General features: G+C 43.6%; 1 protein-coding gene across 5 annotated transcripts in view; it reads left to right on the forward strand.

Moving 5' to 3' along the window:
• The window catches only part of prkar1b (protein kinase, cAMP-dependent, regulatory, type I, beta), a 64,187-nt gene extending 51,480 nt beyond the window's left edge, over positions 1–12,707 (forward strand). For all 5 annotated transcript variants that reach the window (XM_069149118.1, XM_069149120.1, XM_069149123.1 and 2 more), the window contains 3 exons: positions 1,344–1,465; positions 8,818–8,899; positions 9,651–12,707. In XM_069149118.1, the coding sequence (XP_069005219.1) occupies positions 1,344–1,465; positions 8,818–8,899; positions 9,651–9,823 (377 nt within the window). In that variant the 3' untranslated portion in view covers positions 9,824–12,707. The remainder of the gene's footprint in view (positions 1–1,343; positions 1,466–8,817; positions 8,900–9,650) is intronic.
• The last annotated feature ends 5,877 nt before the right edge of the window (positions 12,708–18,584 follow it).

Genomic DNA, 18,584 nt, shown 5'->3' on the forward strand with positions numbered 1-18,584 from the left:
CCAGACTTACCCTAGTTAATCCTGAGTGCATACACATTTATACACACACACAAGCAAACAGACACACTGGGATCTGTTACTAAGCGCATGAGGAGACAATCGTGTCAGACAAAGAGAATCTGCTGCAGTTTTACACCTCTAACTCACGTCGTCCTCACATCAAAACAGCGAATCACCTTTTCACCCAGACAAAGCTAAAGATTAATGTTATCACAGCAGATAAATCACATTCCACACGTAAATGTATAAACTGCTAAAATTAGGCAACGATAATCTGCTGATGTCTAAAGGAAGGCCGAGTTTGTTTAGCGCATCATCTACAAAGAGATATCAAGTGGCTCCTCTTTTTTTTTTTTAAATATCAGCTCATCTGAGTTGCTTAAAACTCTTTTGATTTCCACACGTGATGCGTGGCTGTCTTTTTTAGTCTCAGTGAAAATACCAACAGCTTCTAGAAATATCTTGGGCTAACCACGTGACTGTTGCTGTGGTTGGATTGGCGGAAAGCCCATCGGACTGACTCTGAAGATCAGCAAAAACTCAAAAAGATACTGTCACAGGTTTGAGCAGAAATTATTCACGAAAGGTGAAATCAGTGCTTTTTTAAACGTACTAGACCTTTTGGAAAAATACTATTTTCTGAACCACCACAGATTTTTTTTTTTTGCTTTGTTGCTTAAATCTAAATTCAATTTAATATTATGTTTAGTTCCATTTCAGTGAAACCTTAACTCATAAAATTATGAATAATGTTTCTGGACTGTAACTGAACCACAGTTTACAACAGTGAGAGGGACATACTCCATTTAATAAAAAGTGTAATTTGCTCCTTCAAACGTACTCTTAGCAACTGAACAAACATTACTCTTATTTAGTCCACATACACTGGCTGTTGAACCTGAACATATTAACTTTAGCACGCACCAGATGATCTTATCTACAGTAATTTACGCTGAGTAAAGGGCACTTGGCTGTCATGGGGATCAAACTTTTTTCTGTTTTCTGGGGTGATTGGACCTGAGTGAGCCTCAAAGAGGACAGATCTCTGTCACCACAGTCCAGCAGAGTGAGCAGTAGGGCGATTTAGGGGTCAATCTCAAGGTGTTTTTGCACCATGAGCCTCCTTGAAAAGAGGGCAGTCAGGGGAGATGGTAATGGTTCCTGATGAATGACTGGATTAGCCTGAGATGGGAAATTATCGCTCCCCCCCAGCTGACTGGACACGTAAGAAAAAAAAACAACCTCTAAAAGGCATGAAACATAAACAAATACATGTTTGTGCATCAAACATTGCACAGATCAGTGTAATTAACACATGATCTACACTTGTTGTCTCTTCACAGAGTCTCTGGATAAGTGGGAGCGTCTGACTGTGGCCGACGCTCTGGAGCCTGTTCAGTTTGAGGATGGAGAGAAGATAGTGGTGCAGGGAGAACCTGGTGATGACTTCTTCATTATTACAGAGGTAAGGTTTGCAATGTCAATGTAAGGCGTGATGGAAACACAACTCTTCATGTGTGTCTTTGTGTGTGTGTGTGAGAGAGAGAGAGAGAGAGAGAGAGAGAGAGAGAGAGAGAGAGAGAGAGAGAGAGTCTGTGTTTTGTTGCTTTCTTGAAAAGCACTAGAAACACATGCTGCGTAGTAGCTTCCCTTTACTGTCACATTTCCTCTAAGCTGTATGTGTTGACATGCGGGGCCTGAGACCGTGTACGTGTCATCGGGTCGGTGCCGGGGTTAATGTACATGTCATCGTACAGAGACGTTGGTGGGCTCTTTGCTGACATCGGAACTGATCCCCGTTTATTGCCACCAGCAGACAGACTACCCGGTGGTGCTCCAGCCCTCAACCACGATTCCTGTTCAAAGAATACCCCCCCCCCCCCCCCCCCCCCCCCACACACACACACACACTGCAGGCTTTGTGGAACTGGGGCCCCTGGAGCGACTTCATGAAGGGCCCCCTGCCTGTCATCCTAACACACTTTTGATTAACTCCATACTTACGCAGCTTTCACCAGGGTCAAGTCAAGAGGGCTCTGTCTAGAGGGGGCGGGGGGCAGAGTTTGCTGTCGTTTTTGTCCTTTGCTTTATCCCTTCTGCTCTTATTTTAAAATGTTGTCTGTCTTTCTCACATTGTCACTCTTTCTGTCTTTTACTATGTCTGTCCAACTCTTTCTGTGTCCGTTAATAGTCCTTGTGAGCAGTGCGTTGGTTACAGTGCATGGGAGTGGCTTGGGCAGAGGTGGATTTTTTTTTATCAAGGGTGCCGAGTGATGAGTGATGAATCAGTCCGTATCCATATTTTGGCTCACTCTCATTCTCTCTCTTCACCGGAGCTCCTCATTTCACTCTCCTAGCTATGCCTCTCTTTAAATATATCTCATCTGTTCAGTCTCCAAGGATTTGGACAGCAACACATTTTCTGTTGTTTTGGCTCTCTAATCTCGCAGAATTTGAATTGTAATCATTATCATGAAGTTAGAGCTCTGACTGAGGAGCTGCACATCCAAGCTGGGTTAAAGGTGTAGCACTCATTCTTTCACATGACCCCCAACCAGTCAATCTCAGTGTGTGTTTCACTTGCCGAAAGTCACACTGAAGACGGCTGCAGTACCGTCCTGGAGGAGCCTGATCAGGGAAGATATGCTACCGGGAAGTACTGTACTGTATGTATAAAATGAGTAAGCCTCCTACACTGTCCATCTGATGTGAAGACTGTTTAGACTCTCTCAAATTAAATTGAGAAAATTTACCGTTTTTGCAGGACACTATCCATTATCCCCAATGAGCTACTTGTCATACCGGACAAAAAAAAAAAGGTGTCCCTGTCCAAATATTAATAGACTGCACTGTGTATATCTCACATACACCTCACACATACACCAGTGCGGGACTCCAGTAGAAGCTGCAGAAATCCTTTCAAAGCTAGTTTGACTATGCAGAAAATGGAAAAGGACACAAGCAAAGCATGAGTCATCAGTGTGAGACTTTGTACATCCCAGAGAGGAGTAAAAATATGGAGGGGAAGCTGTGGGATTAAAGGATGGAGAGACGGAGGAGGAGGAGGAGGAGGAGGAGGAGGAAGAGGGAGAGGAAGAGAAATCAGGATCCAGTAGCCAGTCAGCGCATTCCGGTTTGTTGTCGAGGTCTATGTGAACGTGTCACACTGTGAGCCTCATCCTTTTTTTTTTTTTTTTTTTTTTATAAAACCAGGCGGGGTGCATCCGCACTGAGGAAGAGGACCAACGAGGATTAACAAAGTTTACTTTTTCATCATGTTTTCCTGCAGTAACTTTGTTTTTTTTTTGTTTTTTTACCAAATTTCTGCACCAAACAGCAGCTGAGTTCATTATTTAACGCCTCTCTGCTGTCTCTCTCTCCTTTTCCTTTGCGCTCCCTCTCCCTCCCTCGCTTTCTCGTTCTCCCCATCTCTTGTGCAGCGCAGCCTGACTTTCCCAGAGCAGGGTGGACTGTGGTGGAATGTGTGTTGCTGACTTTCACACGGGGTCAGGAGACCCAGCCTCCCGGGAGGGAGGCAGGAGAGAGAGAGAGAGAGAGAGACACACACACACACACACACACACACACACACACAGAGAGAGAACGAGAGAGAAGGATGAGTCAGAGAAGGCAGGGACATATGGGTAAGCGAGGAGGCTGATTCAAAAAGGACCACAAGTTAAAAAGGGGAGAGGAGGGATTTTTTTTTTGGAGCGTGAGTTTGTCTTGCATTAAGATCAGCTTCCTGCGCTCTCACTACCCTCTCCTCTTGTGATTCCTTTTCATGTGCGTACCTGTACTCCGTTTCTCTCTCTCAATATTTGTTTACGTGGCGGAGATTTCTCTCCTCCTCCTCACTCCCCCGCCCTCCCTCTTCCTCTGTCTGCTTTGTTATTTCTGCGGTTTTGGTGCATCAGCCAAAGACAAGCCCCACAATCACTAATTACATGCTGCTGATGGGGACGATTAACAAAAGGGTGGTATAGAGACATCACTTTCTTTGCCTGCCGGCAGGAATGGGGCCCTAATGAAAAGTGACATGTTTACATTTTTTTTTTTTTTCTCACACTGTACAAACAAGCCTTCACAGGCTCCGGGGGCCGTGAAGACTGAGCCTCACCTTCTCCCGCATCAACTCCTCCTGCTTTTCCCTTCTTCTGGCCTTCTACCTCTCTTCACCCAACATGCACACTCGTTCCTCGTCACACATTCAAGCCGTGTCATCTGTGCCTCGCTGTTTCGGAACATCAGGGGTAGATGTCAGTGAGAGTTTCAAATCACGCTGCTCCTACGTTCATGTTTCACATATTCTGTTGTCACTAAACTGTGAGCAAAAATGGGACAAATTAATATCTCGAGTCTTGGGTGCAAAGTCCTCAGTCGCTTTTTTTAAGCGGCACACTATATTAAAGTAAATTTACCAAAAGAATAACGAATACCTCTTTAACACCAACCGCACCGGTTCATGGTAACGGTTTGTATCTCTAACTGTAGTCTTCAATCAAACCGGGATTAAAGTAAAACAATCTCAAACATGTAACTGAAATATTAAAGAGGAGGATAGCGGGTGAGAAAATCTGTCGTTTTATTTAAATCTCAACGTAGTTTGTTGAATCCTATTTTGCCGTTTCGTGTTGTTATTTAATCTACAGACGACCTCACACGTACTATTTCCTCCTCAGTAATCAATCTAAAACCATGTGCCTTAAAAAGAAAAACAATGACATGTCTGTGACACGATTACAATCATTTTAAGTTCCATTGATAGGTGTTTTGTATGTTTCCATCTGCAAAGTCTTTACCAACTAATAAGATCGTTTGAGTTATAGACTCATGTCTGTTGTCAAGTGTGAAGCTCACCTTCCCTCACTGTCGCTGATAGGCTGCTCTCTGATTGACTAAAGCATAGGAGTTGTCTGGAAAGCGTGGAGCACATATGTCACATACTTTTACATAACATTATTTGTATATTTAGAGATCTCACTTTTAATTATTAAGTCATTCGATGTCAAAAGGATGAAATCTTGCTGAGGTCGCAAATCACTGACGTTAAAAGTCCAGTTTCAGATCAAGTCAATCTGATAAATGATTTGAATGGTACTAGAGTCCAAGTCACACCTACATCTCAAGTTACTGTCTGTTAGTCTCTTGAAGAAAATTCTGTAAAATCAGGTGATGGTTGTTCACCTTCTCGTCTGCTCCGCTAATGTATTGACTCTCTTCTCAGTCGTCACTTTATACAACAACTCGTGTGTTATGGTACATTTGTCCTTTGACCCCCCCCCCCCCCCCCCCGCGAAAGTAATCACGTTGAAGGGGTCTAAAGGGTCCCTGTGGGTCACCCAGGGAAGGAATCCTCTGTCGATTGTCTACAATACATCTCCTGCTGGCCGCCTGTAACCTGCGTGTGTTCACTGAAATGCAATTTAGCTAATACAGTTTAACACTGCTGTTATAGACTGAAGCTCAATGCCGTTAACGAGTGAGGTCATCATTCTTGCCTGAGTGAAAATATGCAGCCACAAGAAGGAAGGTAAAGATTAACAGGTCTTGATTGAGTCAAACCATTTTTTTTTTTGAGTCATCTTAACTTCAAAAAGCAGCCCCGAGGCTGTTGCAGTGAGAAACGCTGCAGTGCTGCAGTACATTCAGTAAGTGATATTTGTGTGTGTGTGTGCGTGTGCGCGTGTGCGTGTGTGCGTGTGCGTGTGCGTGTGGCTGAGAAGGCGCAGGGACTGCTGGTACTGGGTGGCCTCTTGAACAGGCTACCCCAGGATATCACCGTTCTCCTCGCTGACTTTCTCTGAGCATGTTGTTTTATATTCATTTTCAACACGCGGTGACACATCACTACGAGCTGACGGTCTGCGCTCTGTGCGTTGTAAACATGTTGAAGTGTAAACACACATGTGAATGTGCATTTCGTTTCAGGACTGTGATCAAGCGGCTTGCCTGTACGTCCTCGTTAAGCTGAGGGACAGATGATGCATTGCTGCTGCTGCTGCTTAAACTTGCTCGCACTCTTCTTTTCTCTGTTGTTATTTTTTTTTTTTCCTTGTATACAGTCAGTGGTTTCTCTGCTGCTTGTTTGCATTCATTTTCATTCATACATACTCTCTGTTTGTTTTCATCTCTCTCTCTCTCTCTCGCTCTCTTTCTCTCTCTCTCTCTCTCTCTCTCTCTGCCTGACCTCTTCTGCTGTTTTTGTTGCACTGTGTCGGGCATGGGGAAGCTCTCCCTATGTTTATAAAAGAAATATCTGCGGAGCAGAGTGCTACCACCGGGGTGGCACATCACGAGATGGTTATCTGGACCACACTGGATGAGGCCCGCTCACCAATGAACTACTGTACTTGCGGTGCTGCACTGTCTCACTCTCTTTGTTTGGACATGAATGGAAAGGAGAGGAATCAACTGGTTGTAAACACAGGAGTCTCGGTACCTCGTCCACCCAAGTCTCTCCCCATTCACATCTCTCTTCTCTTCTTTTTTTTTTTTTTTTTTTTGCACTCTAACCACAATGCCAGAAATTTAAGAGTCTGAATTTTGCCCTCCACAAAATATGTATAAAATAAAATAAAACGTGACAATGAGCAATGAAAACAGACTTTCGAGATAAATCATGATGTGCATGAAGCTGGTAACTTATTTGTCACTCATCTTTGGCTACATTGGGGAGATGGAAAATAGGATGACATCATGAGATATGTGTTGATGGGAGACTTTAGCGCCACCATCTGTTTATCTTGATATTTTCGACAGTCTCGTAATATTCGCAGCAGTGGAAAGAAATGTAAAATAATTCATATTTACTTTTTTTTAATTTGGTTGATATTTATACTAAATTCAGATGAAAACCTGAAGTGAGATTAAGATGAGCAGAATGTTTTTTAATCATGTTTTTCGGGTTCGTCGTCCATCCCGTTCTCGTAAATGCGAAACCTCGGGAACACGTTCCTTCAAATATTGCCCAAACGTTCACTTGGACTCGAGGATTATTTTTTTTAGGGGTGAAAGGTCACCGTGACCCCACTAAACGTGTTTATGGCCATAACTCAAGAATTCCGACCCTTATTATGACAACATCTCACACAAATGTCAAATAGAATGAAACGATGCAGCGATGGCAATTTATTTTCAAAAGGTCAAAGGTCAACTTCAATATGTCCTTCATTCAACACCATAACTTAGGAACACGACTATAAAGAAGGAAGGACCAGTGACTAAAAAAAAAATTAAGAAAAAGAAGTTGTAAGCACGCATGTCAGTAAGCTGAATACGCATTAACATCACCTTCAGCCACAGTCACCTACAGCATCGCTGCTCTATTTTAAAGTGGTGAGGAAACCCCTGCTCCGGAGCTAAATTCACCCCGCTGTGTTTTGTTGTTGTGCTAAAAGCATCCCAGTACAGTTTGACCAGGTCTTACTGGCGCGGCGTTCTCCGTACTTTGTCAGCATCAGCCACTTGTCCGCAGCTCATTTCAAGCACAAACTCACCAAGTCCCACACACCCATTCCACTGAAACACAGTCTCGCCTTTGTACGCCTGCAGTGGGTCGCTGGCAGTCTTGAGAGTTCTCATTAAGCTTCATTATATTCATATTGAGCATTATTAGCCCGGTCAGCAACCGAGGAGCAGAGAGAGCAGAGAAAGGATTAGAGACGGTGAGGGAGAGCGCTCGAAGAGTCGAGTCTGTTATGTGACGCGGTCTGAGACGGGCTGGGAAGTTCCGCCGCTGAATTTCTGCCCGCTACCAGTAACAGCAGCCCCGAAGCACATGGAAGTGCGTATTCTACCGATATCTGTGTGCGCGCACGCCAAACGAGGCCGTTCACGTGAATATGCATTGCATCAAAAAAACACTGCTTCAAGCACGCACTCATCTACACACACAAAATATGACAACATGAACATCGGTTGCGCAGTGAACTGAAGTAAAAAAATTCCCCTCCTTCTACTTGTGATAGAGTCCAGTCAGTCTCTCCAGCAGATATCAGCTGTCACACTCTGTGTTTTTTTTTGTTTTTTTTTCTCACTGTATGTGTGCATGTGAATGTGCGCGCAGTCTTTTCTGAGTGCCAGAGTTTGCATTAGACTCTGCATCCATCCGTGTGTGTTCCTTGTTATCGTTGCCTGGCTGTGTGTCTGTGTGTGTGTGTGTGTGTGTGTGTGTGTGTGTGTGTACGTTTGCAGATGCACACACAGACTACGCTCGATTAGCTATTGGAGTGAAAGTGCACCAGTTTTCTGGGGGTCATTTAGGGACCATATATTGGAGTACGCTCAATCTTGGACAAGACAGTTGTTTCCATTTTAAATGGGTGAATGGTGATGAAGGGATTATGTGATGGGAGACACTGAGGAATCGGTTGAGCCTCTAAAGGGCTTAGATGTTTGTATTTATTACACTCTGGAGGAAATAATGCAGAACCAATCAGTTTCCCTGACACATCCCCCCCCCCCACCCACTCACCCGTTTGGAATACATGAGTGCGTGTTGTTTTGTGTCTCTGCTCCTACGCGTCTCACACAACAGGTGTCTGTCCCATAGAAAAGTGGACTAAATCCCGTGCACCTGTGTTCTTATGAAGCAAAGGAATTTCTCCTCAGCTTAATCCTCCTGATGATTTTCAGTCCCTTACTAACTAAAGCCCCCCCCCCCTCCCCTCCTCCCACCACCACCACCACCTCCTCTTTCCCTTCTTCACACACACCCTCCTCCTTTAATTCCTTTCCTCCTCATCCTGTTCTTCCTCTTGCCTCCGTGTCTCTTTTATTTCATACAACTTTTTTTTTTTTTTTTTCTGTGTCCAGGGAATAGCCTCTGTTCTGCAGCGCAGGTCTGACAATGAGGAGTACGTGGAGGTTGGACGCCTCGGACCCTCTGACTATTTTGGTGAGTGCTCAAGGAAATCTTTCCCTTTCTAGCTTGGCACCGCTCACAAAATGCTATTTGGTTGAAACACAAATTATTTTACATTATACTTATTATTTGACGTTACAATTATAAATTGCGCAAGAAGAAACATAAATAGCAACTCTGCTATGTCAAATAGTAAAGGAATGTCAAAGGCTAGTTGCATTGGTCATGGAGCGTGAATTCTTTTTCATTGTCCTCCAATGAATTTTAAGCAATGTTGGCACAGAAAAATGGACTTTACTGTTTTTTTTTAGAAGATGCTGTAAATAATGCATCTAGGTAGAATATTTAATTATACATATCATTTTTTTCACCTACAATTTCTTCAAGAATTTGTCTGGTTTGCAACTAATAATTGCTGTCATTAATGATTAATTAAAGATTAGTCGTTTGTCAAAATGTCAGAAAAAGGTGGAAAGTGCTCCCGAAAGTCGCACCATAAGCTATTTTGTTTTGTCTTCCGACAACAGCAGAAAACCCACAAATGTTCTGTTTGATATAATATAAGACGTAAAAATGGCAAATATTAGCATTTGAGAGGCTGCGATATACACATTTCCTCATCAATTGATGACGTATCATGCTCTAAAAACTCGTAGTAGTGTACTTCCAAATATTTGACAATTCCAATTTCATGACATCCCGGCTGATTGCCCTCTCTCCATCTTCCATCTTCTTCCTCCTCCTCCTCCTCCTCCTCCTCCTCCTCCTCCTCCTCCTCCTCCAGGTGAAATCGCCCTGCTGTTGAACCGTCCCAGGGCAGCCACTGTAGTTGCCCGTGGACCCCTCAAGTGTGTGAAGCTGGATAGGCCCCGCTTTGAGCGTGTGCTGGGGCCGTGCTCAGAGATCCTCAAGAGGAACATCCAGAGATACAACAGCTTCATCTCTCTCACAGTGTGACAGGTCGGCCCCTCAGGGCCCAACCGGCAGGGGCGTGCAACATCAGCATCAGAGTTTTGGTCAGTGGGTGGGAAGGGGTGAGGACGCGGGGCGAAGGACATGGGGGTTTTTACAGCCAAACTGACGGGGGCGCTCATTTCCTGCCTTTTTTTTTTTTTCCCCATTTTGCGCGTTTCTTTCTTTTGACCTTGTGCACTTTGACTTGATCTGTGCCGTCACGTAGCTTTATGTCCGAAACAACACGCAGGAGTGTAAAAATCAGAGCGAGGACAGACATGATTTAACTCATACAATGTAAACGAATCATGCATACGTGATGCATGCTTCAAGACTGACAAAGAATGGTGTTTGCACTTTCATCGATTTACGAAGGGTACGAATAAATTCAGGAAAATATGAAGGAAGTGAAGTCATGTTTACGTACAGCGGGAGGAAGTGAGTACACCTTTCTTTGCTCACTAGCTGTGGTTTTGCCTTTTTTTTTTTTTTTTCCCACTTCTGATGTGTGCGTGGTGCCATTTCTAGATCAAATCAGACACGCACTACGCAGACCTTTGTTCCCTAAAACGTAGCTTTAGAGGTGCGAGGAAACAAATTCTTGGCCGTTTGATTTATTTCCAGAGCTTTATAAATGTGCTTTTACTGCTGATATCTTGTTTGGAGGTTGTTGTAGGCAGTCATATGTAGAGTTACCTGCAAACTTTGTCGATTTTCAGATTTCTTTTTTTTTTTTTTTTTTTTTCTATTCACGGCGAAGCGCACAGAATGACTAAAACCAACAATTAATCCGTTCTACTAACTCTCAACTCTCTTGACTGTGTATGTAAAGCATGATAGAGTTTATCAATCTGTTCTTTAGAGCTGCATCACAAAATAAATGGAAACCATAGCTTTACTTAGCAATTACTCGTACAGTCTCTGGAATTCTGGTTAACATTTAGTACTGTAAACGCTTGCTGATTTATTTTTTTTTTCTTCCTTTTCAACTCGTAAGACGTTAGCATTGCTTCACTCTCTAATTAAGTTGGCATCAGAAATTGAAGGGCTCTCTCCCGCGGTGACAGACGCTGAGCCGGATACGAGTTCCTCGCCTTGCTCGGAGGTTCTGAGACACAGGTCTCTCTTCTGGATCGGGAATAGCGAAAAAAAAAATAGACAAAAGGTGAGATGAAATGTGCAGGATAACTAATATGTAGCAATAATACAAAAAAAAATATTTTTTTATATTGGCCACAGTATCGATAGCAGAACCGTTCGATACCGCGCTCCTGCGCCACTCGGGTACCAGTTCCGATCAGTACCAAATTTCGATGCCCATCCCTCGTCTGGACCAAACGATTTTCCACTTTTCCCCTTCAGACTCCGGTGTTCCGCTGTCAGCTAGTTTTGTCCATCCTGTAGCTCAGGGCCTCATGTAACACATGAAACTTCATCCTGGTGTTTCCCCCATCACGCAGCTCCCGACACCGCAGATGGTCCCATTTCCCGCAGCCACATTTTGCCTCGGATGGCGAACACTGACCACAGTTGCGCCACCGGTCTCGCGTAGTTCTGTGTGGGGTCCCAGACAGAGTCGACGGGTAATTGTAGCATCCGCTGTTGCCCTTAGACTTTCTTGTTCAGCACGTCTTTGTTTGTACTTTTTCTTCTAAATTCTCAGACATGAATTGACTCCACAGAGACAATGACAGCGATCCCTACTATTTGTGTGTGGAGCTGTTTCTGAATGAACTTCATTGCCCATATTTTTTTAATAATGAGCACAATTGCAATGTATTTATTGACATGACTACATCGCTAAGGCCAGATCTACTGCAGACACCCATACCAGATTCTTACGTGGTTCTGCTTTGTGGACCATCTGATGGCAGACATATTGGTGGCTGTGTGGTAATAAATAATGGAGAAGTCGTCGGAAGCTCGTGCATTACCTCATGGCACCTGTGCACAAGCTGTGGAATCATATGCACTCACAAGAGCTTGTATTCTAGCTAAAGTAGCAACAATTTACACAGATTGCAGACATGCTTTTGGCCGGCTGTGAAAGATGAGAGGAGTTTTAATACAACATCACACGTCAGCCACTGCAGCAGTGTGGCTCAGTAATGTGTTTTTAGTTTTTGGACAACAATGGCGCTCCATGAAGGCGCTAAAATCGTTCTTTGGATACACAGATAATACTTGTTAGTAGGATTTAATTCACTGTTGGTTTTGGTCATTTCATGATATTTGATGACAATAACAAAAAAAAGAAGAAAAAAAAAAATCACACAAGTTATCCTTTAAGATGTTGCAGATATGTTGGTGTGTGGCAGTCAAATAAATTGACATGTTGCTTATTATCCCGATCCTCCCTGAGGTTACTCAGATCTGATCTGTGAGCTGTGGTACTCCAAAGGGGCGGTCGTGTTATCAGTCCAGTCCACACACACAAACAGAGTCTGAAACACACTGACATGAAACACGCAAACATACTGTATATGCTTACACTGTCTCAGGACTAAATAAATCTTTAACACAAACACACACACGTCTTACCTGATGCTTTTTTTAAAGCCAATTTTGCTTAATGTTATTTCGCTAGATGAGAGCTTTTGCACCACCTTAGGGTTTGTAACATTGGGTCGACACAGCGGTTTGATTCAGCTGTTTTTAAGACATGACTTCTGTGTTCTGAAAAAGAAAGAGTTGAGAAAAAAAAAAAAGATTGTGTTGCTTTCCTTTGATCTACTGTAATCTGTCAAAGTTGCACAGCTGACCCAGCGACTGATGCTGTATAAATGGGACCTTAAAAAAAAAAAAAATCTTTCCGTATTCTCTCTCTGTGTATCTTTTACTTTCAACTATCAAACCATCTTGAGCAAATAAAGATAAGCTTCTGAAATCCTTTTGATTCGAGTCATTATTTTCTCTTGATCAGCCCCTCCTCGTCCCAGCGCGAATGTGACCCTTTTTCACATTCTTTACCCTTCGCTTATCCCAACTTCTGGCATCCTCTCCTCCTCTCCTGACTGGAATTAGTTCTCTCAATTTCCCTTTATCTTAGCTCATGACCTTTTAGTCCACACCTATACCTCCCCTAAATGTTATACCTCTATTAATCTCCTTTTTTTCCCCCTCTCTAAAGTACAAATGGCCCTCATCAATCTCACTTTTCATATTTCATGCTGCAGGTACCTCCTCTCCTTCCCAGCCTCCCGGTGCCCCATCTGGCGCCCTCCAATCCTCCCTGCTCTCCGTCCTTCTCACATTAAACCAAGTGTCAGTCATCCGTCAGAGCTGGCTGTCAGAAAGCCTCGGAGCTCCTCCCAGCCAGTTTACACCACAGTGGACTAAAGCCTCTACAGCTTTGACACATTCCTCATCATCTTAATGCCCACTAAATCAACTCAGGAATGTGCCCCCAACTCGCTGACATTGAGTTTCAATACCCCCCTCTTCCCCACACATACACACTAATACACACATACACTAATACAGCGTCTTCACTTTGACAATACACAGCAACACACATGAGCTCAAACAAGTTTGGGATTTGTAGCTCTGTTAAACAAGCACTGTCCTTCCATCTGCTGAGGTTTCAGGTTTGCTTTAAAACACACCGGACATTTTTTTGTACTCACTTGCATGTAATGCTTGACTTTTCCTTCTCTTTCCTCCTCCTCCACATCCTTACTGGTAAGTTATCAGGTTGGTATCAGACAACACTGACACAAGTGCAATTTGGCTTCGTCATTTTAAAACCACTGACTCTTAGAAAGCAACATAACTACAGTACATGACTATTTATTATTCTCCACTATTTTCTGGATCAAAGCTTCATTATTGTGGCTTTGGCTTCCTCAACGAAGACGCGGCTGTTGTTCCTCCTGTGCCTTGAACTACACATACAGCCTGAGAAGGAGACTGATACAAAACAAGAACCACATGTGATTGGTTTAAAGCGCCGAGAAAAAGTTATTTCCAAAGTTAAGAATTAACTTTGTTTAACTTGATTTCTGAGCCAACATGGACAGAAAGCTTTTTAGTTGAAATCATAACTGATCCCGCGTGTCACCATCAATCTTCATGACAACTGAGCAAAGCCATGTAATACGGTTTAAAGTTCTGGTAGTAAGTGCATCTTAAACAGGCTTTTATTCTCAAACATCCATCATGTGCGTCTCTCAAAAGAAGCAAAACTGACTGGTCACACCAAAATGAACAACATAAAAGCTATCAACTTGTGTGTGTGTGTGTGTGTGTGCGTGTGTGTGTGCGTGTGTGTGTGTGGCCAGAGTACCTGATTAGGCATGACCATGACTGGGCCATACTGGGTGGGCCAGTTGAGGACAAAACCTGGCACAGTCACAAGCAGTAAGATGAAGTCTTGACACGGTGGCACTATGCCAGTTTGAGAATAAGGGAGTGCAAACAAACATGCACACTTTCACACACTCCTTTGCTAACTTTTGATTAAAGTCTCTCAGTTCTGCATTTTGTCTCTTTCATACTTTCATACATATAACCTTCCTGCAGTCCTACTTTGCCCGTAACATTGGAACTAAAAACATTTCACCACAAGCTAACTTCAGCTCGGGTAACAGTGTCTTTAGATGACGAGCAACAAGACCATCAGGTAAAGAAGAGCCCATCCAACAATCAGTCAACAACAGCATATTAAAGCTGACTTTTTATGCAGTGATCCCACAAAACAGGTGAAAAGTTGATTATTGCCAACGTCAATGTTCAAACACATGAATCTCACTGTTCCTGCTCAGTCAGACAAGTAACCTTACACACAGTGGTAGAGATTTAAATAGCTCCATACTACACATTGTGATATCTTCTAAGATGAGTCTTCATATAACAGCTTTTTCAAGTTATTATGAGTGGAAACGCAAAGTACTGTATTTTTTTCATTTTTTGTTTACTGCCAGCTTGTAAAAAAAAAAAAAAAAAAAAAAAAAAAATCTCTGCCATATTACTCTGCAGAGTTTTAGCTCTGTCTGGGCTTCTCTTCACTCTCCTTCAGCACAAAGCAGATTTGGTGGATGAGAGAAGAAAAAGGAGGAACTTGGGAGGATGCATGACCCCAACAGCACTACCGTTACTTCTACTCCCTCCATCCCTATTCCTGCTGCTGCAGCTTCTTGCTGTAACCTAGCAGCTACTCCCACGGGGGACTGCGTCTTGTGCATTCTGTTGTCCAAACAACCGAGAGACGAGACTCAGCGAGGATGTAGGGGATATAAAGACGGAGGAGGAGATGAACACGGAGGAGGAGGAAGTGGAAGGTAAAGAAATGCTGCACCAGCTTCACTGACAGGGCCTGCAAGATGCTTTCATTTTATTTTGAAGTGCACTCATGAGTGAAGTCCGCTGAGAACGAAAGAATTTATCCCACCGTGGAAACATTTTGCCTCCTCTTTTACAGGATGGCTTCTTAAGCACATCCCAAATTCCACGTTTTATATAACGATTGCCAAAAATTTACAAGATAAGATGTCTGGGAGGAATTTTGTGTGTTTGCATGTGTATTTGTTGCATCCCATAACCACACGCAGTAACCCACGATCTCATGAGAGGATATTTTATTTGGTGCTATTTAGATCTGGCACAGTAAGTCTAGCCCGTGGCTGTGCGACCCCCCTCCCCTTCTCCCGAATTCTCTCTTTTGTTTCCTGCCCTCCTCTCTTGCTCTCCGAGTTCCCATAGACGCCATCTCTGCTCCACTCTATCCCCTTGACTGGGGAGATTCGGGCTAATTAAAATGCCTGCCAACCTCTATTGATTCTCCCTGCTTTTCCTTTCCTCTAAAATCCACACACCCTAGTGGAAAAAAAAAAAAAATCAACCTCCAACCGCCCACACTAATGACCAGCGCCTTTGATAAGCAGCCATCTAGATATATTGGGTGTGGTGACCTGACTGCACCGGAGCAGGGCTCAGCCTCGTTGGGCTGAAGCTCTCAGTCCAGAGGCATCTCATCTCTGCCTGGTCCCCGCTTCTGCTGCTTATGACTGTCGGCTCTAATCGCGACCTTCTAGGGTCAAAGGTCACCGCCCAGGCCTGGTCACAGGTGGCTGAGCAACAGTGAAGCTGATGGGATTGAAAGGTTAGGGATGAGAGGGGGTGTCGAGCCGAGGTCAGGAGGAGAAGGAGAAGTCAAACATTGGGTCAGGAGATCATCACAAGGTCTGACTCGGTTAAAGAGCAGCCTTTCTGCATCGTGACGACCAAAGCAGTTGGTGGCATGTTATGGTGTCACTACAGAAAGAAAAGGTTCCTTAAAAAGAACCTTAAAATTCCTTAAATAACGATGTCAAACTTGTGATGGGAATTTTTTTTTAAAAAGTATAAAAATTGCCAAAGCTAATCTCTTTTTTTTTTTCTTTTTTTTTTTTTAATCACTCGCATTCTCCCTCCCAGTCAAAACCTGGCACATTGCTACATTACACATAATGCAACTCCACAGACAGTTTGGTCTGAGACTCGTCTGTATCATTCTACTACCAGCTCATGTTTGATCGAGCCACATTCCTCAAACAGAGATGTGGAGCGGCCTGTGGAGGTCTGGTGAGCTCACTTCTTTCCAACCCTGGAATTCCTTTTTATTTTCAAACTCTTCAGCCCCAGTTGACACTGACTCGAGGGATGTCACTTGAAGTAGTACTTTTTTTTTTCGACTTTGTGGTGATCCCCTCCCCCCTGCAGACATGAAATGCTTCAAACCACTCTTTACATACTTTATGTAGTAGTGCTCCCTAACACACCTGTTAAGTGGCTGTGTTTACAGGTGTGGTAAACAACGCGACCGCCGTTTGAGCAAAACTAACATTTTCGAGACAATTATAAGCACCTGAAATTATTTACTTTGAATTCATGTCTCTTCCTGCTGCAGTGTTTAAATTTGACCCCAATAAGACAGAAGAAAGGGAAAAAGAAAGGGAGAGAAAAGAGAGGAGAAGGAGAGAAAGCAAGAAATGAAGGCGAGGATGAGATACAATCTGTTTGTTTTTCTGCTTTTCTTTCCCAAGCTTGTTATCGTTCCTCATTTCCTGCTGGACGACAAGCAAATAATTCACATGTATACATGTAGCAACACTGAGACCAGGCCTCCCCGACTCGCCTCAGTTTTGGCCTCAGTTTCAAAGCTATTCCAAGCGAACGGAACTTTGTGCGACTCGCCTCCAAACGACGTGTAGAAAAAACAAACAAAAGACCGAAATGTTCTCCCGACATTCTGCATGCGCAAAGAAAAAAACCCCCGAAAAAACCGAGTCAGTAGCATTTTTCTGAGTGAGATATTCCATCACGCACATGACTGTGCAATCTCCTGCCCACATTGACCCCAACCCAGCACAATCCTTCTCTTCACTTCAGCTCCGACTTCACTCCCTGGGGAGGCAGCTCAGCAGTTGTCTCAATTGTTCCTTATTTCAGTGCCTCCTACTCTCGAAGGAATCGTTAGCGGTTCTGAGTGCATATCATAAAAGTAGTCGAACTGTGTTCTAATCACATTAGGAAGACGAAAGAATGCAACGAGCAAAAAAGTCCCTGTTGGATTGTTTAGGAAAAAGTCTTAAAAGCCCACTCAGGGAATGTTAATAGATCTTTGGCCTTGAGACCTTTTAGATGGATGATTTGCTCCAGACTCTTTAAGATTCCTGCACTTAAAGCATCTTGTGTTTCTAAATCTTTTGTCTGCTTTTTGGATGCTCTAATTTGGACATCATACTGTATATTGACATTGACTGCTGTCTGGAAAGGATTTGGCATCCTCTGCAGAAATTAACATGTCAGGGTCTATTAAATATGAATGCTTCACTAAATCTTCACCCCTGAAAATGTGCTTCACCCCTCACAACGCAGCCTCTCCCTGCGGGTGTCCAAAGACACAACGCACAGGCTGTCAAGTGTATCTTGATTGTCAGGCCACCCGAGATATCCACAACCCTTCAACCCGTCCTCAAGCATCTAGAATCCCTTCTGGGTCCCAGCTGTGCTCCCCGGGGCCAAGGAGTGAGGGTGGCCCGGCTCTCCCTAAAACCCTGCAGGACCCAGCTCAGGGGTGACCCAGCTCTTCCTAAACCCTGAAGGAATGCATGGATTTGAGTGAGAGCTGAAACCAGAGAGCACTCTCTCCTATCCTTAAGCCCATAATGGAGCCACTTCCTGTTGATAATCAGTTTGTTGTGATCTCTCTCTGCCTCAGGATTTTGACACTTCATCTTGAGTCCTAGGAGAGGAGGAAAAGGAGATGGAGGAGGAGGAGAAGCATTATTATGGTTCCGGTTTGTGCACCATAATGACAGTATGGGCTGTCATCAAAGGCTTGAGGACCAAAAATGCAATTTTTCTCATTTGAGTCCTAGATCCTATATAAACCCCAAACCATGCACATGTGCACACACTTGTGCATGCATGCAAACATCATCCACTGTGTCATTCTTCAATACACGATCTAATAAAGGCAAGGATGCCAAGAAAAAAGGAATGGGGGTCCAGCTTACTGGAGCGTCCTCTCTTCTTGTTTTTCCCTTCTCTTTTTCTCACTTGCTGACATGCATCTCAGTGTCGGACTGGAGCTGGCGCTGCATTTACAGCCTCCAATAATAACAACAACAACAACAACAATAAAAGAACAAAACAAAACAAAAAAACTGCTGTAATTATTTTTTAAAAGCAGCCATAGTGATGTTTCTAGAACAGCTAGCTGGGAGCTCTTTGGGGCAGAGGGGTTACATTAACCACTGTTAATCGTTACCACGATGCGTGC

This window comes from Embiotoca jacksoni, unplaced genomic scaffold (assembly GCF_022577435.1).
Source record: "Embiotoca jacksoni isolate LCO1_2020_lvr unplaced genomic scaffold, fEmbJac1.0.p SCAF_15, whole genome shotgun sequence".
NCBI lineage: Eukaryota > Metazoa > Chordata > Actinopteri > Embiotocidae > Embiotoca > Embiotoca jacksoni.